The sequence below is a fragment of the Pseudorca crassidens genome, chromosome 2 (assembly GCF_039906515.1).
Source record: "Pseudorca crassidens isolate mPseCra1 chromosome 2, mPseCra1.hap1, whole genome shotgun sequence".
Lineage (NCBI taxonomy): Eukaryota > Metazoa > Chordata > Mammalia > Artiodactyla > Delphinidae > Pseudorca > Pseudorca crassidens.
The window spans coordinates 108,083,028-108,108,728 of NC_090297.1; the positions used below are offsets into that span (position 1 = coordinate 108,083,028).

At 36.3% G+C, this 25,701-nt stretch overlaps 1 protein-coding gene across 3 annotated transcripts in view; it reads right to left on the reverse strand.

The window, feature by feature from the left end:
- Positions 1–24,872, reverse strand: part of GOLPH3L (golgi phosphoprotein 3 like) — a 37,398-nt gene extending 12,526 nt beyond the window's left edge. Inside the window, exons 1-4 of one of the 3 annotated variants that reach the window (XM_067727669.1) lie at positions 24,715–24,814; positions 24,122–24,258; positions 22,522–22,716; positions 978–1,109 (exon numbers count right to left, since the gene is read on the reverse strand). In XM_067727669.1, coding sequence (XP_067583770.1) covers positions 978–1,109; positions 22,522–22,704 — 315 coding nt within the window. In that variant the 5' untranslated portion in view covers positions 22,705–22,716; positions 24,122–24,258; positions 24,715–24,814. Of the gene's footprint in view, positions 1–977; positions 1,110–22,521; positions 22,717–24,121; positions 24,259–24,714 lie in introns of all 3 variants that reach the window. The other 2 variants (XM_067727668.1, XM_067727670.1) reach the window with 2 other exon arrangements.
- Between the last annotated feature and the right edge of the window lie 829 nt (positions 24,873–25,701).

A 25,701-nucleotide genomic window follows, 5' to 3' on the forward strand; every position in this document is an offset into this window, starting at 1 on the left:
TACAAACTGAGACTTAGATGTTAAGGAATGGAAAAGTAAAGGAAATAGGGTACAGCCAGAGAAGCAAGAAGATGTAATATAACAAAGGTCAAAAACAGATGGGACTTTCCTAGCGGTCCAGTGGTTAAGAATCTACCTTCCAATGCAGGGGATGCAGGTTTGATCCCTGGTCGTGGAACTAAGATCCCACATGCTGTGGGGCAATTAAGCCCGTGCACTGCAACTACTGAGCCCACATGCCACAACTAGAGAGAAGCCCATGCGCCACAACTAAAGAAGCCCGCATGGTGCAATGAGGATCCCGCATGCTGCAACTAAGACCCGACGCAGCCAAATAAAAACAAACAAATAAATAAATAAATAATTTTTTAAAAGAACAGAAAGTTTCAAGTAAGAGGTAGTCAAAAGTGTTGAACACCACATATAGGTTAAAAGAGAAAAATAAATTGAAGCCTGAAAATTAGCTGGTGACACCTAAGAATGTAGTTTCAGTAGACTGCTGAGTATGACAGTGAAGTTGTGAGTGGAAAAATGAGTAGTAAGAAAATGGAGAGAGCGGTATACCTCATAGGCTAGAGAGAACTTGCAAAATACTTGGAAGGAGGGAAATTGAATGGTTATCTGAGGATGATCAGAGTTAAGTAAAGACTGAACTTGACCCACGTTTGCCTCTTCATATACAATACTCTATTTCATAATATTATAGGTACAGATATATAGAGAAAAATAATCAACACCATCCTAATGTGATTTTTCTGCATAAAAATGGAAGACAAAATCATGAATTTCTTATAACTCTTTTGACCATGGATACTTGGATTTCTTTCCCTGCTACAGGATAATTAAACCTGCTAGACAATGGGACAACTGAATAAGTAATATTTATATTGTCTCACTACTCAAATCTTCCTATTCATCCAAAATGGACTGTTGATATCTGCCCTTTCATAAGAGGATGTTCGCAGAGGACGCTCTACCTTTCTGTCTAGTAGTCGCTTCTTACGCATGGTGGGGGGTTCTAGATAGATTCGACCTCGCATGGCCAGCTCTATCAGGATGCCCCCTCGCAGGCCAGATGATATGCAGTCATTCCAGAAAGATGTGTAACCCTAGGAAAGGGGAAAAGAGAAGAGAAAGAATGTTCTGAAAGGGATATGGACTTGCGGTAAGCACCCAAAGAATGGTCCACTTTGTTGTGTGATTCATTTCACTTCACATTACATGAACTCAAGGCAACGTATAAAATAAATGAAAAAAATCTCTTTAAGTCCCTTAATCTAACCCCCCTACCCCAAAGTATGACTTTCTGTCTAACTTCAAGGTCTTCGTGAATTCCTGTGGTTTGGCTGTTAGTTAACAATTGGCATGCCAAATTTTAATTTTTGAGAAGACTTTTGGTTTCTTTGATATCTGTTTCCATGACACTCTAAATTTCAGAGTGGGATACAAATAGGTCAAGTAGAAAAATGTATAAATCATTTGAGCCTTTTACGCCTCCAAGACATGTATTATTTGCAAGCTATTTTGATGGGTGGTGTAGTCAGCTCTGCCACTGACTAGTTAAATGCCGTGGGTATGTTACTTAGCCTTTCTCAAGTGCAATGTCCTCATCTGTAAAATGGGGGCACTGATATCTATCTTCATAAGTTTATTGTGAGGAATAAGTGAGATATATATAAGAAACCATTTAGTATGGTACCTGGCATATCATAGGCACTTAAATGTTAGTTTCTCTTCCCTAGGAACTATAGGGAATACAAAGGTATATAGTTAATAGCCACTGTCTTAAGGAGCTGAAAATGTAGCTGGAAAGACCATGCAAACTCCAGGAAAATTTTCTGTGATAATATAAAATTTAAATAAAAGCTCAACCGAAAATGGAGTAGAAGAGACAGGCATAAATCACTATAGGAAATTTGGCTTGTTTGTTTATTTATTTTTAATTAATCAATCTATTTATTTATTTATTGGTGGCATTGGGTCTTCGTTGCTGCGCGCAGGCTTTCTCTAGTTGCAGCAAGCGGGGGCTGCTCTTCGTTGTGGTGTGTGGGCTTCTCATTGCAGTGGCTTCTCTTGCTGTGAAGCACGGGCTCTAGGCATGTGGGCTTCAGTAGTTGCGGCACGCAGGCTCAGTAGTTGTGGCTTGTGGGCTCTAGAATGCAGACTCAGTAGTTGTGGCTTGCAGGCTCTAGAGTGCAGACTCAGTAGTTGTGGTGCACGGGTTTAGTTGCTCCAAAGCATGTGGAATCTTCCCTGACCAGGGCTCGAACCCGTGTCCCCTGCACTGGCAGGTGGATTCTTAACCGCTGCACCACCAGGGAAGTCCTGGAAGTTTGGTTTAGATGATAGTTTTTCAAATTATAAATCACTTTTGGGCTAGAGTAGTCAGAAACTCTTATGGGACTTGAGCTGGGGTTTGAAGAATAGGTTGAATTTAGCAGAGAAGGTGGATTTTCCAGATGAAGGAAGTCATCCAAATTTTACCTATTCTTCAAAAGGGCGTTCCAAGTAAAAGTGTCAAGGAAGGAGACCTCAAATATGTTTACAGATTTAACTCAAGAATTTAAAGAGAACTCATGAGATCAAGTTGGTTGGGCTAGGCTGTGGAAAGCCTTGATGCTCTGAACTTTTTATTGAAAGGCAATATTAAATTCTGAAGGTTCTGAACAAGGAGCTATGATTAACACAAGGAAGACCCATCAGTGTTATCAGAACTGTTTAACACTCTTTAGCTATCTTTGTGTGTAGCGTTCCCTCTCACTGGAGAGAAGGTGGGTGTGATGTTGGCAGATTCTAGCATGGCTTTAAAGCATCACCAAGACTAAGTCACTAGTAATAACAGTAATGTCTAATATTTATTGAACACTTATTATGCAGTAGATTTGTGCTAAGCTTTTTTGCATGCATTATATGATTACATCTTCACAACAATCTTATAAGGGAGGTTATTACTATTATCCACATTTTAAAGATGAGGAAATTAAGGCTTATGGAGGTTATGTAATATGATAGAGGTCACAAAGCTAAGTGGTGGCAAAGAATTAAAAAACATCTTTTAAAAATTCCAGTTTTCCACTTTATTGATTTGGAAGTTGTACATTCACTTTTCTTTAGGAAGTTATTTTTGAAATTTTAACATGCATGATCATTTAAAATTCATACAAGATCGAATTTATTTTTAAAACAAATCAATATATTAATCACTCTCCTAGTTTGCCAATATTTTATCTTTTTTTTAACCTCACAAATTAGACATCATTATTAGCATCATCGTTATTTTATACAGGTAGCCCTTGTTTAGATTTACTCGGTTGCTTACCAAATTCTTTGCTGACCATTCCTTCATGCATCTCAGACCTCCTTTCTGGTACCATTTTCCTTCCTCCTAAAGTAGAATTTCCTTAAATGAAAGTCTGTTGGAGGCAAACTCTATTTTGTTTATATGAAATGTCTTTATTTTACCATTGTTTTTAAAATACTGCTTCTCTGGACATAAAATTCTAGGTTGATAGTTTTCTCTTTATCACATTGAAGATATTATGCCCTCCTAACTTCCACTGTTACAGTGAGAAATCTATCACTCTTATTGATTGTGGTAGGCGATTTGACTTTTTTCTTTGGTCCTTTAAGGTCTTCTCTCTTGGTGTTTTGCAGTTTGACTACAACAAGACTGTGTGTGAACTTACGCATCCTATTTGGTAACATGCTTCCTGTGTCTGTACGTTCATTTTTTTTTTTTGCGGTACGCGGGCCTCTCACTGTTGTGGCCTCTCCCGTTGCGGAGCACAGGCTCCGGATGCACAGGCCTAGCGGCCATGGCTCACGGGCCCAGCCGCTCCGCGGCATGTGGGATCCTCCCGGACCGGGGCACGAACCCGTGTCCCCTGCATCGGCAGGCGGACTCTCAACCACTGCGCCACCAGGGAAGCCCTCTACGTTCATTTTTTACTTCTCAAAAATTCTCAATTCTTACCTCTAAGAATTTTGGCTTTCCTTCATTTCCTTTTTTCTTTCTTTCAATCTTTCTTATTCTAACCTCCATGTCTTTTAATCTCTCCTTTATATTTTCCATTTCCTTTGTCTCTAAATTGATTTCACAAGAGTTAGTTCATATCTGGCTTCCAATTTACTCTCTCCATTTATATTTAATATGTTAAACTATCCCTGAGATTTTGATTTCAACTATTTTTCATCTCTAAAAGTTTTATTTAGTTATTTTTCACATTTGCCTGGTCATTTGTGATCATTTCTTCTTGTTCATTTTGTGATTCTTATATTTCTTTAAAAATATCATAGATACTTCATATTGGTTGATCATTTTAATATCTAAGGTCCTTGAATGACCTATTATTTGTTATTTCTGCTGATTCTTTCTCACGTGTATTTTTCTTTGTATGTTTGATGATATTTGATTAAGAGGTCCATATTTAATTTTTTTTGAATCTACGAGATTCTGGAGGCCTAAATTGAGGATATTTTCCTCTAGAGAGGAAGATCTGCACTTGCTTCTGCTGAGAGTAAGGCATGGTGGACTGGGAGACTGCCACACAACAGGGACCACATTTAAACCTAGCTTCTACATTTTATTTCAACCCAAAAGTTTATTCCTGACCACCTAATTCCTGAATCTCTGTACTGATCTGGTAATTTGCCCCAGAGCAATCTGGTTTTCATGTTTGTTTTTTGCTCAAGTCTAGGATTTTAATTTTGGTGTTTGTTTGGGGGCTCTGAAGATTTCCTTTCCATTCCAAAGGCCCAACAATACATTAAAAATTAAGTCTTACCACTATACTGCCAGAAGTAGAGGTCTTCTAATTCCATTTTTCCCACAGCCAGGATGATCTTTAAGCTCAAAGCTAATCATATAACTCCCTTCCCTTCTGCTTAAAAATCTTTCAAATGCTCCTCCCGGTCAAATCCAAATTTTTTAGTAATAGCTCTTAAATCAGGAGGCTGCTTACTAGTCTCTCTCTGGCTTCTTTCCCCTAGAACACTATGCCCCAGCTTTCTGGAACCATTTTAAGTACTCTTAATGCATCATTTTTGCCTACTGGCCTTTGCACACACAGTTCTCTCTGTCTAGAAGAACCAATACTCTTCTTTACTCAACTCCTCCTTGTTCTTAAGGATTGAGTACAAGGGTCACATCTTCCACGTCACCTTCTCCAACATTATCTTTCCCTCCACTCCATCCTTTGGGTTAGATTCCTCACCTGGGTGTATGTGTGTGTGTGTCTACTTCTCCCCTATCATTTATTATATCACACTGCAACCAACTGCTTGTCCTCAGTAGACTATAAATTCCTTAGGGAGAGAGTATATGACTGATATACAGTATTTCTCAATAAATGTTTTTTGAAAGCATAAATTTATGATTGAGAGTAAATATGTTAACCTGGCAAAAGGTCAGCTTGAATCATAAGCATCCCTAGACATATCCAAATTTCCTGAGGGCCTGATCTTAGACTAAAACCTGGGATTAATTCTCTCCACTGCCCGCCTCGTGGCTACTTCAGGAGTAATACTTGTAACTCCTCTTTAAGGAGGGAGTAAGCCTTTTATTTCCCAATTAATAACTTGGTTTATACAAGTTAGCTGCCTCATTAAGGTTAAACTATAACTTTACTTTATAATATATAACATACTTAGGCATAACTTCTATATAATCCTGATGACTTTATGAATCTCAACAGGTGTGCAAACATTTCAGCCAGTATTAAAGCAATTAGAGGAAAGTTTTTCTTGTTTTTTCATTTCTGCCTGACCATATAACTTCTGTTTCAGTAACAGTGATGTCAGATTGTCAACAGAACCATAAATGAGAATCCCTGAGCCTGCGTGCCACAACTACTGAAGCCCGCAGGCCTAGAGCCTGTGCTCTGCAACAAGAGAAGCCACCACAATGAGAAGCCGGCGCACTGCTAGGAAGAGTAGCCCCCACCTGCTGCAACTAGAGAAAGCCCGTGCGCAGCAGTGAAGACCCAAGGCAGCCAAAAATGAATTAAAAAAAAAAAAAAAAGAAGCAATGGAGACCAGGATGTATAAACTGTATGTTTTTCAATAACACCCTTTCCCATAATAGTATCTCATATTATATAAAACTCTTCAAATGTTTTTTAACTTTCTTCTTATTGAATCATATGCCATAATAGAAAAAAGTATAAAAATACACATGAAGAGTTTTAAAAATGATTATAACTGTAAGTCCATTTTGCTCTAAATACATGGAGCTGTCTTGGTAAATTCTCAAACCATCTATAATAAAGATGCTGTGTTAAAGGGCCACTGCTTTAGTATGCAGGATGATCTAGCACATGTATACTGAAATTCACCATTCAGTCATTAGATTTAATTACCAAAGGCTATATACATGAGGGAAAAGAGAAAAAGAAAAATTTTAGGATCTACTAAAAATACCAAAATTGCACACTACTTCATGACCAACAGAGACTATTGGAGGATTGGCAGAATGAGATCTTTGGATAGTAGATTTTTTGTCTTGATTATAAACGTAATAGATGATTGTCAAAAAAAAAAAAGAAAAGATCATATTTTAGAAATGTATAATTTAGAAAGTAAAAGTCTCCTATAATCTTATCACCTCCACATAATAGTTTAGTGGATATCTTCTAGATTTTACATACATAGTCTATTATATATTTGTTAATATTACATACAGAAATAAGATCATATTGAGTGGCAACTTTTCCACTTAGCCATTATTTTGGATATCTTTCCACATCACTAAACACAGAGCTACCTCAATCATTGTTATGACTGCACAGTATTGCATTTTAATTTTTATTTTTTTTAACTTAAATTTTTTTTGCGGTACGCGGGCCTCTCACTGTTGTGGCCTCTCCCGCTGCGGAGCACAGGCTCCGGACGCGCAGGCTCAGCGGCCATGGCTCACGGGCCCAGCCGCTCCGCGGCGTGTGGGATCTTCCCAGACCAGGGCATGAACCTATGTCCCCTGCATCGGCAGGCGGACTCTCTCACTGCGCCACCAGGGAAGCCCAGTACTGCATTTTAGATGCACTATAGTTTTTTGTTTTTGTTAGTAAATTTATTTATTTATTTTTGGCTGCGTTGGGTCTTTGTTGCTGCCTCTGGGCTTTCTCTAGTTGCGGTGAGCGGGGGCTACTCTTCGTTGCAGTGCGTGGGCTTCTCATTGTGGTGGCTTCTCCTGTTGCGGAGCACGGGCTCAAGGCGCACGGACTTCAGCAGTTGTGGCCCGCAGGCTCTAGAGCGCAGGCTCAGCAGTTGTGGCGCACGGGCTTAGTTGCTCCATGGTATGTGGGATCTTCCTGGACCATGGCTCGAAACTGTGTCCCCTGCATTGGCAGGCAGATTCTCAAAAACTGCTCCACGAGGGAAGCCCCTAAATGCACTATAGTTTATCTACCCAAGTCCTTACTGATGTATGTATCGGTTGTTTACAATTTTTTGCCATTATAAAAAAATGCTATAAAGAAATTCATTTGTATGTATATTTCTGTTGAATAAATTCCTAGAAGAAATTTTTGAGTCAAAGATTATACACATAGAAATTTTTGATAATGCTATTTTATTCTTGTAAAAGGTTGGACAATAAGATTTCAATAAATTCAGACAGTCAACACTTTGCACTGAATTTCTGCCTAGTGAAGTATTCAAACCTCTTTATAGACACACCTTAAAACAACAATGAAGGTTAAAGATCTTAAAATTGCCTGCTTGGGGTAAAAAGAGGAAAGAAAGCAAAGAAACTTAAAGCATCATTAAAAGGAGTTTTTAAAAATATAGTTCGAAAATCCTTATGATAAATTTGAATGAAAAACAGGCAAATACATAATTGTATATTCAGGATTATCATAATTATGTAAAATAATGTCTACAAACCAACCAAAAAAGTGGTTTTCTAATTTTTCCAAATTATCTACACTGAAAAAAAACTCCTTCTCCCCGACCAAATCTGAAGATTCAACATAAAAATTGCTTCACTTTCCATGAGAGAAAGAATTTTACTGTGTCTTCTTGAAGCCTTTTCTATATGCCCAGTTCCAAAGCCCAATGTCTGCATGATGATCTCCAGTGTTATCAAAAATTATACACGAAAAAAAAAGTTTTACAAGCAAAACAAATTTTATTTCATTTTTTTCCTCTAAAAAATTCCTTTAAGAAGAGTTAATTTACTATTTTCCTTTGAAGTGCTCTATAAAAAGAGTGGCTTCCAGGATTTGATCTAAATTCCTCTTTTATAAATTAATGTGATTCATTCTAACTCCAATTAATATTTCTATGTCCACAGAGCCAAAAGAGACATTTTATTTATTTATTTTTATTGGAGTATAGTTGCTTTGCAATATTGTATTAGCTTATACTGTTCAGCAAAGTGAATCAGCTATACGTATACATATATCCCCTCTTTTTTTTTGGATTTCCTTCTCATTTAGGTCACCACAGAGCACTGAGTAGAGTTCCCTGTGCTACACTATATGTCAATCCCAATCTCCCAATTCATCCCCCCACCTTCCACCTTGGTATCCATACATTTGTTCTCTAGGTCTGTGTCTCTATTTCTGCTTTGTAAATAAGATCATCTATACCAATTTTTTCAGATTCCAAATACATGCATTAATATATGATATTTGTTTTTCTCTTTCTGCCTTACTTCACTGTGTATGACAGTCACTAGGTCCATCCATGTCAAAAGAGACATTTTAGAAAAGAGATTAAGCATTAATAAAAGCTCACTCTGCTTAATCATAATGGGGAATAAGGAACTGTGACCTGGATGTTATTCTGGTTTAACAGATGATTTCAGCATGATTGGGAAGAATGGATTATAAACCTAGACAAATGGATACAATTTCTCAAGCCGCGAAAGCCAGGAATCCTAATCACTAGGCCATCAGGGAACTCTCCCTGCACCCTTTTTAAAATAAAAACCACTATCAAAAGTTCAGAAAATAAAAACAACATGGAAATGCCTTGTCAGTGAAAAGGAAATACAAAATAAAGGAAAGCAACTGGTAATCTTTGAATATTCCTACATAAGCTTTAAATCTCATTTTGGCCAGTAAAACTGTCCTCAATTTTTTATTCTAAAAAATGTTTAAATGATTGTTAGCACCAAAAACAGTAACAGTAACTTACATGCCTTTCTTTTCCCACAATCTGTTACTTATGAGAAAATGGAATTTTCATTGCTACACACCATCCAAAGAAAGTTGAAAAGGGGGAGTAAAAAATCTGAAAATGTGTCTAAGGTGCTAAATCTACTTCCCTACAACTCCTCAAATGATTTAAAATAGATTTAGAAACACATAAAGGCATTTATGGTATGTTCAAACCTCAGAAGAGCCAAGCTAGGTAAATGCAGATATATCTTTTGTCTTCAAATAGATCTTTTCTCCCTGATTAAAAAGTAATATACATATATTTTAGAAAATATGGAAAGAAAAAAAGAATCATAAAAAATAAAATAAAAATTGCTCATAATTCTATCATCCTATTATCATTTTGGTGTATGTAAAACCAGATTTTTCTTTATATATGCAATACACATATCTTCTCTCATACCCACCAATTTTCCCATCTGCTTCTCCCCCCACCCCAGTTGTGGGGCTTCCCTTCATAGAACAGCTTTGTGTAAATTATGGAACAGAACATATACATTATAAATTTTCATAAAATATTGGGAAGTAGAAGTAAAAGAAACTGTGAGAGAGGTAATTTCTTAATCTTTCATAACAGGGAGTCAATAGGATATTGCCTAAATTGGAATCATGTGGTTTAAGAAAACATGACCCCAACACCATTTTCTAAACACATTTTTGGTTTAACATTTCCAAACATACACAAACTATAGAGATTATTAACCTCTATGTATCCATCATCTAGCTTCAATAGCTACCAGTACAATCTTTCATCTATACCTCTCACCCCAACTCCAGATTATTTCAGTGCAAATCCCAGCTGCTGTAACATATCATCCATAAAATATTACAATACTTTCCCCAAGAGATGAAGGAAAAAAAATGCAATACTTCACACCTAAAAAAAATTAATAGGGCCTTCCCTGGTGGCGCAGTGGTTGCGAGTCCGCCTGCCGATGCAGGGGACACGGGTTTGTGCCCCGGTCCGGGAAGATCCCACATGCCGCGGAGCGGCTGGGCCCGTGAGCCATGGCCGCTGAGCCTGCGCGTCTGGGGCCTGTGCTCCGCAATGGGAGAGGCCACAACAGTGAGAGGCCCATGTATCGCCAAAAAAAAAAAAAAAAAAAAAAAAAAAAAAAAATTCCTTAATATTATCAAGTATTCAGTAAGCATTCAAATTCCATCAATTATTTAATGCATTTTTAGAATACCTGGTTTGTTTGAACTAGGAGCCAAACAAGGTCCACACATAGTCTTATTTTTTTCATAAGCTCTTTTTTAACCTTAGTGGGGCCTTTTAGTAAATGATATCTTGTTTTGAAGAAAAGCAATATTCAGTTTAACCTCAATTTCCCTTTTATGTCAAATTCAAGTAACATTACACTCAACATTTTTTAAAAATGGAGTAAATCATACTACATGTGCTATTTTTTTTTTTTTTTTTTTTTGCGGTACGCAGGCATCTCACTGTTGTGGCTTCTCCCGTTGCAGAGCACAGGCTCCAGACGCACAGGCTCAGCGGCCATGGCTCACGGGCCCAGCCACTCCGAGGCACGTGGGATCCTCCCGCACCGGGGCACGAACCCGCGTCCCCTGCATCGGCAGGCGGACTCCCTACCACTGCGCCACCAGGGAAGCCCTACATGTGCTATTTTTAAAGTAAAATGTAATAAATATAATTTTACTTAAATTTAACATAAAAAGAAAATGAACTGAAACTGAAGGAATTACTGAACTTCAAACATTTCCTTATTACATGAGATTTTCCTAAAAGACTCATTTCTAAGGTTAAGAAAATAGATTTAAGAGGTTGAGTTTTTTGTTTAAAGTAAATGTTTCAATATTAGACACATCTAATTGACTTCTCACTATAAAAAATAAAAGTTAATATTTCTCCTATGCTTTCTCCCATCTTTATTCCTTTACTTCCCAATTTTTAAATTATAAATTTATATGGCTATTATTATTTTTTATTGATATAATTGACATATAACTTTATATTAGTTTCAGGTGTACAACATGATTCTATATATGTATATATTGTGAAATGATCCTCACAATAAATCTACTTAACATCCATCATCAAACATAGTTAATTACAAATTTTTTCTTGTGATGAGAACTTTTAATATCTACTCTCTCAGCAACTTTAATATATACAATACAGTATTATTAACTATAGGTATCAAGCCAAAGATTACATCTCCAGGACTTATTTATTTTATAACTGGAAGTTTGTACCTTTTTGATTACCTTCACTCATTTCACCTACCCACCCCCAATCCCTACCTCTGGCAACCATCAATCTGTGCTATGTGTCTATGTGTTGTTTTTTTTAATTCTTCATATAAGTGAGATCATACAGTATCTTTTGACTGACTTATTTCAATTCAGTTTGGTTATTATTTATTGAGTATTTATATGTGTCAGGCTGATTTAAACATTTTATAGAAGTCATTTAATTCTTACAATAGCACTATGAAGTCAATATTATTATCTCTATAAAATGAGTATAAGGAAATAATGTGGAAACCGAGGCCAAGTCAAATATTTAGTAAGTGGTAGACTTTGCATTTTAATGTAGCTATGTCTGCTTCCAAAGCCTGTGTGTTTGTTTGTTTTTTTTTAATAAATTTATTTATTTATTTTTGGCCACATTGGGTCTTCGTTGCTGCATGCAGGCTTTCTCTAGTTGCAGCGAGTGGGGGCTACTACTCTTCGTTGTGGTGCGTGGGCTTCTCATTGCAGTTGCTTCTCTTGTTGTGGAGCACGGGCTCCAGGCATGTGGGCTCAGTAGTTGTGGTGTGTGGGCTCAGTAGTTGTGGCTCGTGGGCTCTAGAGCACAGGCTCAGTAGTTGTAGCGCATGGGTTTAGTTGCCCCACGGCATGTGGGATCTTCCCGGACCAGGGCTCGAACCCATGTCCCCTGCACTGGCAGGCGGATTCTTAACCACTGCACCACCAGGGAAGCCCCCAAAGCCTGTGTCTTTAAACACTGCCTATAAGAAAATTAGAAAATGCAGTAACTAAGCACATTGAGATGTATGATAAATGCAAGGGAATTTAGAGAATGCAAAGATCACTGTTTGATTTGTGATAGGCTTTGAAAGGAAATGTAGAATTTAAATTAAAACAAATTATGGGGACGGTAACATGGTAGGAATATATAAAAAACAAATGTGGGGATTCTGGGAAGTTGCAGAGTAGGAAGCACCAGAAATTTGTCTTCCCACCTAGACAACAACTGTATCAGTAGAATCTGTCTGACATAACTATTTCGGAACTCTGGAGGCTATTGAAGGCTTGCAACTTCCAGGGGAAGACGTGGATCATAAATTACAGTTAATTCCAGTCAATTTCAAATCTTAGTTTAGCAGAGGCTACCCATCTCCCATTCCCTCACCCCATGGCAGGCAGCCATGCATGTGTTCTTAGAGCAGCTTACATGCCCCTTACTAGGAGCTAGGGTGGGCAATAAGGACCCTGTCCTCCAAATATCAGATATCAGGGATCTGCATTCTGATCATGGAGGTGCAGACACAGAGGCCATTATTATAACCTCCCTGGTTTGCTGCAAGCCTTTCCCCTTCTGGTGACTTCCAGGTGATTTAAAGGGCTTATGTCTTTTCCCTCCTCTTCATTTTCCTTTCCCCTCTTTTTGGAGCCAGATACCAAAGACTAGGACATTCAAAAGTAACTACATACACAGGGGAAATTAGAAGGTTATTGTAAATGCCCAAGGAAAGGCACAGGCTCAGAAAAGACTTGAGAAGACCTTAGTTTTACACTTTAGGCTGATCCTCAGCACAAAAATAGCCTACAACAATTAAAAAAAAAAAAGCATTACACCATACACAAAAATCAACTCAAAATGGATTAAAGACTTGACCGTAACTTCTGAAACAGTAAAACTACAAGAAGAAAACAGAGGGTAAGCTCCTTGACATTGGTCTTGGCAATGTTTTTTTTGGACTTGACACCAAAAGTACAAGCAACAAAAGCAAAAAAATCAACAAGTAGAACTACATCAAACTAAAAAGCTTCTGCACAGCAAAGGAAACCATCAATAAAATGAAAAAGCAACACATGGAATGGGAGAAAATATTTACAAACCACATATCCAATAAGTGATTAATATCTAAAATACACAAGGAACACACATATTAATAACTCAACAGCAAAAAACCAAATACCCAATTTAAAAATGGGCAAAGGACCGGAACAGACATTTTTCCAAAGAAAACATATAAGTGACCAACAGGTATAGGACAAGGTGCTCAACATCACTAATCATCAGGGAAATACAAATCAAAACCACAATAAGATAATGCTTCATACCTGTTAGGATGGTATTATCAAAAAGATAAGAGATAACAAATGCTAGCAAGAATGTGGATAAAAGGGAAACTTTGTACACTTGGTGGGAATGTAAAGTGGTATAGCCACTATGGAAAACAATATGGAGGTTTCTCAAGAAATTAAAAATAGAACTACCGTATGATCTAACAATCCCGTTTCTGGGTGTACATCCAAAGGAAAAAATCATTATTTCAAAGAGATATCTGTATTGTCATGTTTATTGCAGCATTTTTCACAGTAGCCAAAGTATAGAAACAATATAAGTATCCATCAATAGATAAATGGATCAAGGAAAAAAAATGTTACTCAGTCTTTTTAAGACAGAAATCCTGTCATTTGTGACAACATGGAAGAATCTGGAGGGCATTATGCACTGGAGATATTTCACCTGGAGGTGAAATAAGTCAGAAAGAAAGACAAACATTGCATAGTATCACTTAATGTAAAATCTAAAAAAACTGAGCTCCTAGAAACAGAAAGTAGAAAAATGTTTGCCAGGGACTGGGGGGTGGGGGGAAATAGGGAGAGGTTGGTAAAAGGGTACAAACTTTCAGTTACACGATGAATAAGGTTTGAGGGTCTAATGTACAACGTGGTGACTATAGTTGATAACACTGTATTGCTACCTACTTTTTTTTTTTTTAAGTAGAGTTGATTTACAATATTGTGTTAGTTTCAGGTATACAACAAAGTGATTCAGTTAGATAGATAGATTGATATAGATATAGATAGATATATTCTTTTTTTCTGATTCTTTCCTATTATAGGTTATTACAGATGCTGAATATAGTTCCCTGCACTGTTACAGTAAATATTTGTTTATTTTATATATGGTGATGTGTATCTGATAACACTGTATTGTACAATTGAAATCTGCTAAGAGAATAGATCATAAATGTTCTCTCTCACACACACACAAAGGTAAATATATGTTAGGTGATGGATGTGTTAATTAACATGATGGGGGGAATCTTATCGCAGTGTACACATATATCAAATCATCATGTTGTATACTTTAAATATTTTATAATTTTGTCAGTTATACCTAAATAAATCTGAAAAAAAAAACCCCAGCAAACTCTGGGTAAGGGACATAATCTGATTTCCAGAGTTACCATATCATTAGATTCAAATGTCTAATTTTCAGTCCAAAAAATCATAAGACGGGCTTCCCTGGTGGCGCAGTGGTTGAGAGCCCCCCTGCCGATGCAGAGGACGCGGGTTTGTGCCCCGGTTCGGGAGGATCCTGCATGCCACGGAGCGGCTGGGCCTGTGAGCCACGGCCACTGGGCCTGCGTGTCCGGGGCCTGTGCTCCGCAACAGGAGAGGCCACAGTGGTGAGAGGCCCGTGTACCGCAAAAAAAAAAAAAAATCATAAGACATATAAACAGTTCAGTATGCTGACTCAAAGGAAAAAAAAAAAGACAGAAACTGTCCCAGAAAGACCAGATGGCAGACCTAGTAGACAAAGACTTTAAAACAACTATCTTAAAGATTCCCAAAGAACTAAAGGAAGATGTGGAGAAAGTCAGGAAAATGATGTATGAACAAAATGGAAATATCAGTAAAGAGGTTGAAAACTTAGAAATCAAAAAGGAATTCTAGAGCTGAAAGTATAATAACTGAAATTAAAAAATTTACTAGAGGGATTCAAAGGCAGATTTGAGCAGACAAAAGAATTAACAAACTTGGAGACAGGACAAATTGAAATTATTGAGTCTGAGGAACAGAAAGAAAAAAGATTGAAGAATGATGAACAGATCCTAGGGAACTGTGGGATATCAACAAAAGTGAACCAACGTATACATTTTGGGCCTTCCAGAAGAGAAAGCAAAAGGGGCAGAGAGATTATTTGAAGAAATAATGGCCAAAAACTTCCCAAGTTTGATGAAAGATATACATATAAATATCCAAAAGCTCAATGAACTCCAAATAGGATGAACTCAAAGAGACACACACTGAGTCACATTAAAATCAAACTGTTGAAAGTCAAAGACAAAGAGAGACCTTGAAAGCAACAGAAGATAAGCCACTTGTCCCATACAAGAGATGCTCAGTAAGATTATCAACAAATTTCTCATCAGAAACGTTGGAGGCCAGAAGACAATGAGCTGATATATTCAAAGTGCTAAAAGAAAAAAAAACAACAAACCTGTCAACCAAGAATTCTATATCTGGCAAAACTATCTTTCAAAAGTGAAGGAGAAATTAAGACATTCCCAGATAAACAAAACCTCAGGGAGTCTTTACCACTAGGCCTGTCCTGCAAGAAACGCTAAATAGAGTCCTACAGGCAGAAATGAAAGGACACTGGACAGTAACCCAAAGAAGTATGAAGAAATAAAGATGTCAGTAAAGATAAACATATGGGCAATTACAAAAGCTAGTATTATAGTAAAAATGGTTTGTAACTCCATTTTTTGTTTTCTACATGATTTAAGAGACTAATACACTTTATTATTTTTTTTCCCAATGAGGTATATACTTTCTTTTTTTTGAGACTAATACACTTTAAAACATTAGTCTAAAAATGAGTATTAGTATAACTTTGGTTTGTTACTCTACATTCTGTTTTGTACATAATTTAAGAGACTAATGCATCATAATTAGTTTAACTTTCGGGGCACAAAATGTATAAAGATGTAATTCTGTAACATCAAGAACTAAAAGGGGTGGGATAGAGCTATACAGAAGCAGAGTTTTCCTATTTTATTCAAGTTAAGTTGGTATAAATTCAAATTAAAGTGTTATAACTTTAGGATGTTAAATGTAGTCCCCATGGCAACAACAAAGAAAATAGTTACAGAATATATAGAAAAGGAAATGAGAAGAGAATTAAAACATTTCAGTATATTTATGTTTGGTTTGAACATAAATTCCACAATTTGTTGACCAGTTTAACTTTGACTCCCATAAAGAGAGGATAATATTTGCCTTACAGGATCAAGCAAGAGAAAGTGCAAAATGTTTTGAAAACTTTATGTTATACCAATAAAATATGAAGAGGGAGACAAAAGAGATGAAATGGCTCCCATCAAGTTTACAGAGTCAGTGGTTACTGCCAGAAGTCCAAATTTAAGTGGGTGGGTTTTGTCTTAATATCAATACCAGATATTTTAGAAGACAACAGTGTGCCACTGGTGGTTGGGGGAGCATACAGAGAGGCAGGCTCTCAATGAAAACAGCTTAAACTATATTTTCCTACTGTTAAAATAGGACATTGGTCTCCCAGTTTATTTCCTTTTGTACCAATAGTAAATAATTCTTTGTGGTTATATGACTAGATATAATTTTTAAAAAGCAAAACAAAAGTTTTTCTTTTTTAATAACAGCCTGTGTTAATAAAAACCACAAAACCTGACAAACGAGTCTTTCTGATACACTTGCCCTATTCACAATGGCAATACTAGTGACAAGAGATTTATTGTTCATTTTGTGCTATCAGGAAACTAAAAGACCAGGTCGTGACCTAAATTATAAATTACACTTTTAATCTTTTGATTTTAATAAAATGTTTTAGAACTGAGCAACTTTCAAAGAGGAGCAACTTTCTCCCTCTATAGCCATTCATCCACAAGTTGTTTACTGACTTATTGTGACTGATTTTTTTTAACTTACTGATTGTTCACTGAGATTTTTTTACCAGCTTTAAAAATGTTTGCACTTCCAATCTCCCATCGCTAATAAATTACAATGAGTAAATTATAACTGATGAAGGATCATTAGTAAGCTTGAAAAGCTTAGCATTAACATATTTTATAATTTAAAATGAAAGTTTTATTCAGTTTGATTTATCATTTTTATATACGTATGAAGAGTGACATTGTTTGAAAGAACATAATTAGTAAGTACAAGAATATTGTTAGCAGCACTATTCATAATGGACTCCTGAATGTCCATCTACCAGTAGAATGAATGGTCATATATCCATATAATGAAATACTATCTTGCAATAAACTGAATTAAATTATATGCAACAACATGGATGAATTTCAAACATATTGGACAAAAGACTACATGACAGTATTAATCTCAAAACATAAAGTTTAAAAACAGGCAAAACTAAAATATATTGTTTAGGGATATATACACATGTTAAAACTACAGGGAGGTAGGACAGCATGTGATTAGGGAAGGGCACAAGATGATGCCTCCAGGATTCTGATAATGTTCTATTGATGGTGGTTACATGAGTGTTTGCTTTAAAATTGCTTGTTAAATTTTACATATGTATTTTATACACTTTTTGGAATGTGCTATATTTCACAATTTTTGAAAAGTTAAACAATAAAACACACAACTGGATGTCCAGCTCTGGTACTTGTTTCAAAACATCTGAGTTCATTTAAAGGAGATGGGATTTTTTCAAATATTTGTGATTTTTCTAGCTGCAAATCACTGAAATTATTACAAACATCCAGCTCATGTTCTTTTTTCCTAGAAACTGTCTCTCTTCACAGACTAACTCTTGCTTATCTTCAGAATTCAGGTTAAGAGTTATCCCCTCCCAGAAGTCTTTCCCAGTATATCTTCTCCTTCCCTCTCCCACCTACTACTTTCCACAGTACTCAGAACATAGTTATGCATATATCGCACTGTACTCCAACAGTCCACTGACTTTCCTGACCCCCTCCTAACTTCTCCAGCCATTCCCAGGCCACTAGACTATAAGTAATCTCAAAAGCAGGGACTATTGTTTTTGTTCTCTTCTAATATTCAGCACTTGACATATATGAGGCATTCAATAAATTTTTGGTGACTAAACAAATGAATGAAAATATATTTCCCTAATACCAATGAACAATACTTCTTTTCGATTTTTACTCCAGTGACATGAGAAATATGGTGAAAAGCTTTTATGTCACAGTGCTTAGTAAGCACTCAATAAATGGCATTATTAAGCAAGAGCTTTGCAAGGAAGGGAAGAGGGCTAAAAAACACTATCCAAATTTAAAAGATTATGGCCAAAAGTCAAAAGCATTAGTAGGTTCACTCCTCTTACAGGTAACTTAATTATAAAGATTTTCATAAAGAAGTTTTAAATATATTAGTAATTTAATTAAAGCATTAACTGTCCGTGAATCAATACAAATATCTATATCAAAACTCTTAACAAAGGCAATAATGACAAATAAACAGGATCTTGATTTCAACAGGAAATAAATCTATTTTATTTTGGTCAGGCTGGTGCTCAAGTTTAATTTTCTCAGTTGAGGTCAGTGTTACTGAACTGAGGTAACATCTAATTTTAAACATATTTGAAAGGTTAGACTCTTCAACATAAAAATTTCTTGATTATTTCACAAGACAATGAAGCTTAATATTTTAAACTAGTCTGTGGCAGCTACTACTCAGAAGACTCTTAAGAAAGGATGACAGTAATATTTCACGAGCAATCTGACTATATGACCTGCTGTCATTTTTTTCTAGGCCTACAATTCTTGAAATATTAGTCTCATTATGTTATTTTCTACATATAGGCTTTTTAAAACATAATTTAAAAAATTATAGCATTAGGTTCTATACTTTAAACTTTATGAAACTCTTCAGCAAAAGTGAACTTTGAGACATTGGGATGCAAAGTTTAACATTTGGCAATTTTTTTTTGACATGTCACAAATAAACCATGAAAAAACAAGAAATTACATATATACCAAAACATATACTCACAAAGAACACAGAGCAAAAATATCCTTCAATTGTATACAAAAATGAAATGGACGTTGCTGTTTTCATCAGGCTGATCCTCTTTTACTTAAAGGAAAGAGTCTAAGTCTCGCCTGGCACTTAAAATCATTCCTACTCTGATCTGAGTCTAATTTGTCAATTCTGAATCTCATGGTTTTCTAAAAACACCATCTACTTCAGTCATACTGGTACTCAATTATCTCCCAAATTCATCAAGCTCATGAAACCTCTGCTCACTCATCCAGAATGTGTTCCCTTCCCTTCTTCCATTTATGTAAATCCTATCCATTCTTACAGGCCCAGCTGGTTTTACTGCCTTCTGTTCTTCCCCAGATTATTTCCACTTATGATGATCTCTCCTTCCTCCAACTTCCTCTGCTCTTACTGTTCTAACTTGGAAACACTTGCTGTTTTTTAGTTGTCGTTTACTTCTTTAAAAATCTTTTGAATTGTGAAATGTAATGCACACACAGAAGAGTACACAAAAGTGAAAAGCTCAATGATTTATCCCCAAGTGCATATCCATGAAACGTTCCCCAAGTAGAGAAATAGAAAACTGTTAGCACCCAGAAACCCCTTCATGCTCTTGTCTAATCACTAAAACTCCCCTCCTCCCCTGCTCCTCACTACCCTAACAACTATGGTAATCCCCTTCTTGCTTTTCTGTATGTTTTACCACCTAAATATGCAATCCCAGATACCATAGTTTAGTTTTTTGAATTTTATATACACATAATCATACAATATGTATTCTTTTGTGTCTGGCTTCCTTTGTTGAACATATATGAGAATCATACATGTTTTGTAACAATGTTCATTTTCATTCTATATAAAAATATATTTATACTCATTTAAATAAATGAACGATTCATTTTTATCCACTCTTCTGTTGATGGAGCTTTGGGTTACTTAATTTTTTTTTTTTTGGGTTACTTAATTTTTAAAAAGACGTATTATTTGTTTTATAGTATATATAGACATATTATTTGTTTTATAGTATAAAATATTATACTATTTTATATTTACCTTAGTATTTGTATAATGCTAAGCACATTAAACATTGATTAAATAAATCAACAAGTGGTTTGAGAGGTAAGAAGAAAATAAGTTGAGCTGGAAATCAATGTAGTATTTTTTAGAGAAAGTTATGTAACTGGCATTTTGGAACAACTATTACTACTTTAATAAATCAGAAGGTTTGACCTCTCCTATTTATGTACGCCTAAGGATTTATCATTTCTCATTCTTTCTGAGCCAACTGAAAGCTAAAAACTTAATTTATCAGCTATCTCCAAAAATAAAATTCAAACAATTCAAAAGGTGGATATTATCTGCCCATCTTTATACAGTATTTCACCAACATGTTGAATACGCACTACGATCATAGCTCTAAACAAGCTCCTTTATTTTTTTATCTTATTTCCTTAAGTTTATATTAACTATTATAAATTTAGGAACACAAAGACAAGTCCAAAGGCAGTTTTGCTACAGAACAGAAGCAAAAATTCTAGTACCTAGGTTCAGCAGGAAATTAATCATTCCTATTCAAAACTGAAACAAACAAAACAGCATTTTAGATCTAATATGCTCTTCTGTTTTAGTGATTGAATGTTTCCTAGGCACCGTGTAAACATCTCAAAATAGTATTTATACCACCTAATCTTCAGACCTACTCTGACTTTCTCTTAGAGAGTCAGTTTTGCTTTTTCATTTATTTGACTTTTATAAAACTAGACCCTCACCAACTTTCTCAGCAAACAGGAATATATTCTTCCGGGTAAGATTTTATGATATATTTGCATCTTGGCCAAGTACACATGGGAATGTCTCTAACGTTAGTTTTAATAATACACAGGCTATAACAAGTCTTTTAATTTCTGTTCAAGTTGGTAATTTAACATGACAAAAATCAGAGAAGGGAAAAATGGTAAAGAAAAACTAAACTAAACTAAAATAAGGGTATTCTCAAGTTGAGGAGTCAATGTAGAAAAGAACAGATATTACTGGATGTATGTAACCAATTCATTTCTAAGAACAACAATCAAAGCCACATTTAGTATTTTTTTAATATAAAGTAACATTTTAATTTGATAAGTTTTCAAAACTGAGGCCAATAATAAATATGCCTCTTTTTGTACTCACCAAAGTCTTCTTAACAAGGAAGTAGATTATTTAAAATATTATTTGTATATCCTTTTTTTTTTGGCTGCACTGCACAGCATGTGAGATCTTAGTTCCCCAACCAGGGATCAAATCTTCGCCCCCTACTTTGGAAGCGCGGAGTCTTAACCACTGGACCACCAGGGAAGCCCCTATTTGTATATTTTTATAACCTCTTCATTAGCGAAGAAAGTGATGAGAAAAGACAATAAAAAGTTAAATTACAAGTGAAGGATAATGTATACTACTAATAGAAAAGCCAAGAAAATATTTGGTTGTATCACAAGATTTGCTATCTCGACTAATTTCATTATAAAATAGATGTTCTGTTAATAAGGGAAAAATTAGAAAAAAGGGAAAGCTGTAATTAATTTTAAAACATTTTCTAAAATAATCCTCATCAATTGTTGATATTTAACTTCTAAAAATCCACAGAATAGAGGGACTTCCCTGGTGGTCCAGTGGTTAAGACTCCTCGCTCCCAGTGCAAGGGGTCCAGGTTCCTGGTCAGGGAACTAGATCCCACAGGCCACAACTAAGGTTTTCATGCTGCAATTAAAGATCCCACGTGCCATCAACTAAAGATCCTGCACGCGGCAACAAAGATCCCACATGCTGCAGCTAAGACCCGGCGCGGCCAAATAAATAAATAAATATTTTTTAAAAAAATAGCTGCTCTGCTTGTCCAAAACCACTAATAAAAATAAAGATACACAGAATAGAATAAGAGTTATTCTTCTGTATTATAAGAAACCAACCCCTGTTTATTTTTGTAAGACAGCTAATCATACATGTTCCTTGTCTTCTCATTTAAAAGACTTTTCTCCCCAAAGCTCAAGAAGACTTCAATGTGTGAGCCCTCTTTCTTAGTTTAATAAGAGGTTATTTCACCATCAATCTCACTTGGGAAACTACAAGTACAAACACTTTATACTGTGTTACATCTTCTAAAATTCTGGAGTAATTTTGTAATTAAATTATACTTCAAGAATTATACTTCTGGATTTTACCCTCCAAGTATCAACCATCCTCCCAAACTCCCCCATCCCCCAGATGGCTGAAGCACAATTCTAAGGCCAATTTAGTATTAATGAAAATATTTTATCAGATTACTTCCTAAAAACATTCCAATATTTAAGTCTTTGAGACAGCATAGCAAATCCAATTGCATTACCTCTTTATCTTTTAGTCCCAGGAGCAATACTTCTTCCATAAGCGTGAGGCGGATATCCTTAGAGTCTTCAGTGTCCTCATTGTCTTGACTTCTGTCTTGATTAGTGTCTTCCTCACTTTCCACCTTCTTTTCAGAGTTCTTCCCTCCTTCTGTACGACGGGCCCGGTGAGTTAAAGTGGTCATTCTTACCTGTCTCTGGAGGGGGTGATGAAAAAATATCTATATGTGTGCTTATGTAAATAAACATCTAGATATTCATAAATGCATACTAAAAATATATATAGGTAAGAAATATTTACAAACTTAAATAAAGAAAGGAAAGAGTAATGACCAGAAAAAATTAGGTGGATAACAATATCTTTTCCAAAGTAAAATAGGTTGAACTCCACTGGAGGCATTGACAAGAAATCAAATCATTAATTCTAAAGACCAGTAGAAAGGACCGACTTTTTTTTTTCTTTTTTTGTGGTACGCGGGCCTCTCACTGTTGTGGCCTCTCCCATTGCGGAGCACAGGCTCCGGACGCACAGGCTCAGCGGCCATGGCTCACGGGCCCAGCCGCTCCGCGGCATGTGGGATCTTCCCAGACCGGGGCACGAACCCGTGTCCCCTGCATCGGCAAGTGGACTCTCAACCACTGCGCCACAAGGGAAGCCCAGGACCGACTTTTAAGCGTGCTGATTTCTTGTGCATAACCTAATCACATAATCATTGTGATTCCTTTCACAAAATGGATTCTCCCCAAGTTAAATAATATGGAACAGCAAAAAATTGTGAGCATCCAGCTCCGAAGAGCATACAGTAATTTATGTGCAATTTCTATAAATATTCAACAGTTCATTATAAAACATACAAAAAAATAGTGAAAAAAAATTAAGAAAAACTAAATAGAAATATATGTTCTAATATTTCCTTCCCAAACCCTAATGACTCATTTCATGCATTCACTTTGGAGATTACCAGTCTACAGAATAACACTCAGATCATGTGTAGTAACTTTCATCTCTATCCCTAGGCTAGCCACCTTGCAAATACACAAACAGCTGACAACAGAAAGCACTGGCAAGAGAATGTTAAAAGATTAGCAGATTCTTTCTCAAGTACAAAAAAAATCAGAGCACAAGCCCTTTTATACCATGCACTATAGTTTTTTTAAAATCTACAGTCAAGAGAAATTGCACTACCATGTGTGATAAAGTTTAAAGTTAGCATACTTTAGATATATCTAAATGTCATTTTTAAGATGAAATACAATAAATATTTTAAATCAGCAATTACTGAAAATAGCTTTTTCAAGATCAAAAGAATGCATTCAAGAGACTGGATCCCATTCTATCTTCTAGTAATATCTTCCATTACTCCCAATTATGTACTGTTAAACCATTTCTCAAACATGTCCATGCCTTCCACCTCTCTCCTTTGTACAGGCTGGAGTTCTCTCCCTTTTCCCTTCCTTTCTAAATTCTACACATTCTTCAAAGTCCTATTGAGGACCCACTGTAAAGCCTTCAGTGAATCTGCTTCTCCATTACCCCTATGTCCCATAGCCAGAATAGGTCTCTCCTCAGCTGTACGTTCACACAACTTTATTTATACTTACTTCCTTTAAAGTATTTATTATAGTCTTTCTTTTGGTATGGCTGTCTCTCAACTGTAAACTTCTTGAGGGCAGGGATATTGTCTTCTTGGGTTTTTATATTCTCCATAGAAACTAGCACAATGTCTTTAACGTTGTAACTGCTCGATAAATATATACTGATTAAAATGAATACTCAGAAATGCATGTAAACGTTTAAAAAAGAAATACAAATGAAGTGACTTACAAAAGATTCTTTGTACAAGGCTATATTTCAAATAATTCTTGGCGGGAGGTGGGAAGAAGAGTGAAAGAGGAAGAGAAGCATGAAATAAATGCTTAAAGGCACTAACCCTATCTGGCACGGTGAATAGAGCTCATATCCTAACCCAATCCAAGAAACTTTAAATCTTCAGGGCAAAAAAATAATGGGGCATTTTCTTTGAAAAATTAATCGCCCTTGGACATTTACTAGTTAAAGACCCTATTTGAAAAAAAAAACCCAAGGGCCCCAAAATTAAATAAATAAAAACCTCCCTCTCCCCACAAAATGAAAAATTTGGAGGTTTTTTTTTTTCGACGTTAGAAAATGTATTGATATTTCCCCCGTTGCTTACCTGACGTTATTTCCTGGGTTACGGCCAAACTCAGGCTGCAGCTTGCGCTCTATTTCAGGGGGACACCTGTCCCCACCCCCACCCCCCCACCCCCGACCGAGTAGGTGAAAAACTTCTCAGCCACGCAGAGAGAACAAACTTCCTGATCCTTCGATGCACAGAAGGAATAACACATCAGCTTCCTCAGGATCACTAAGCAACCTACCTTGGTTTCTTCATTGGACCAATCAGAAACCTCCAAGGTTGAGTTCAGCCAATCGGAGCTTACGAGGGGAGGCTTTCCCCCCGCCCGGCTACTGCGTTGCGATCCAGACAAACACCACCAAAAGGAGGCAGGTTTGGGCTCAACCTGACAGCTGGTCAATCCAATGAAGGAACCTTGGTAGAGAAAGGAAAGAGGGCTGCGCTCCCCACCCTCCATTAAACCGGCCAATCAAAGCGTTCGGTGAGCTATCACCAGCTGCCGATCTACAAAGGTTTCTGTTGGTCAACCTCAGTGTAGCAGGTGTGTTACTGTAGCAGTGTATACTGTACTGTGACAATTAGGTGAGATGGGTTGGGATCCAATAAAGCTAAGAATACATAAACATTTAAAAATTGGTTGTTTTCGACAGTTAGCTTATCCCTAACTTTCCTGTTCCAGAAAAAACCGATCTGAGTCAGTTTGTGGACGTTTACTTGGTTTACATTAAACAGAATAGGCACATTTCTACCATAGCATTCATTCTAACATTCGCTATTAGTGCTTGTTACTGGCAAGCCCACGGATAATAATATGTTTTTAGAATATGGCTGCTGAAAATGCAAGAGGCAAACAGACCAAGTTTTAAGCTTTTCTTTTCTAGAGCACAGAAAACAGTCAAGTCTGGAACCGGGTCCCAGGTTTCTCACTAAAAGCACAGTATCTTTCACTACCACTCAAAAGTTCTAGAAAGCGTGCTCAACTCTTGCAAAGTAACATCTACTGAAATGATCTCAAAATTAGTG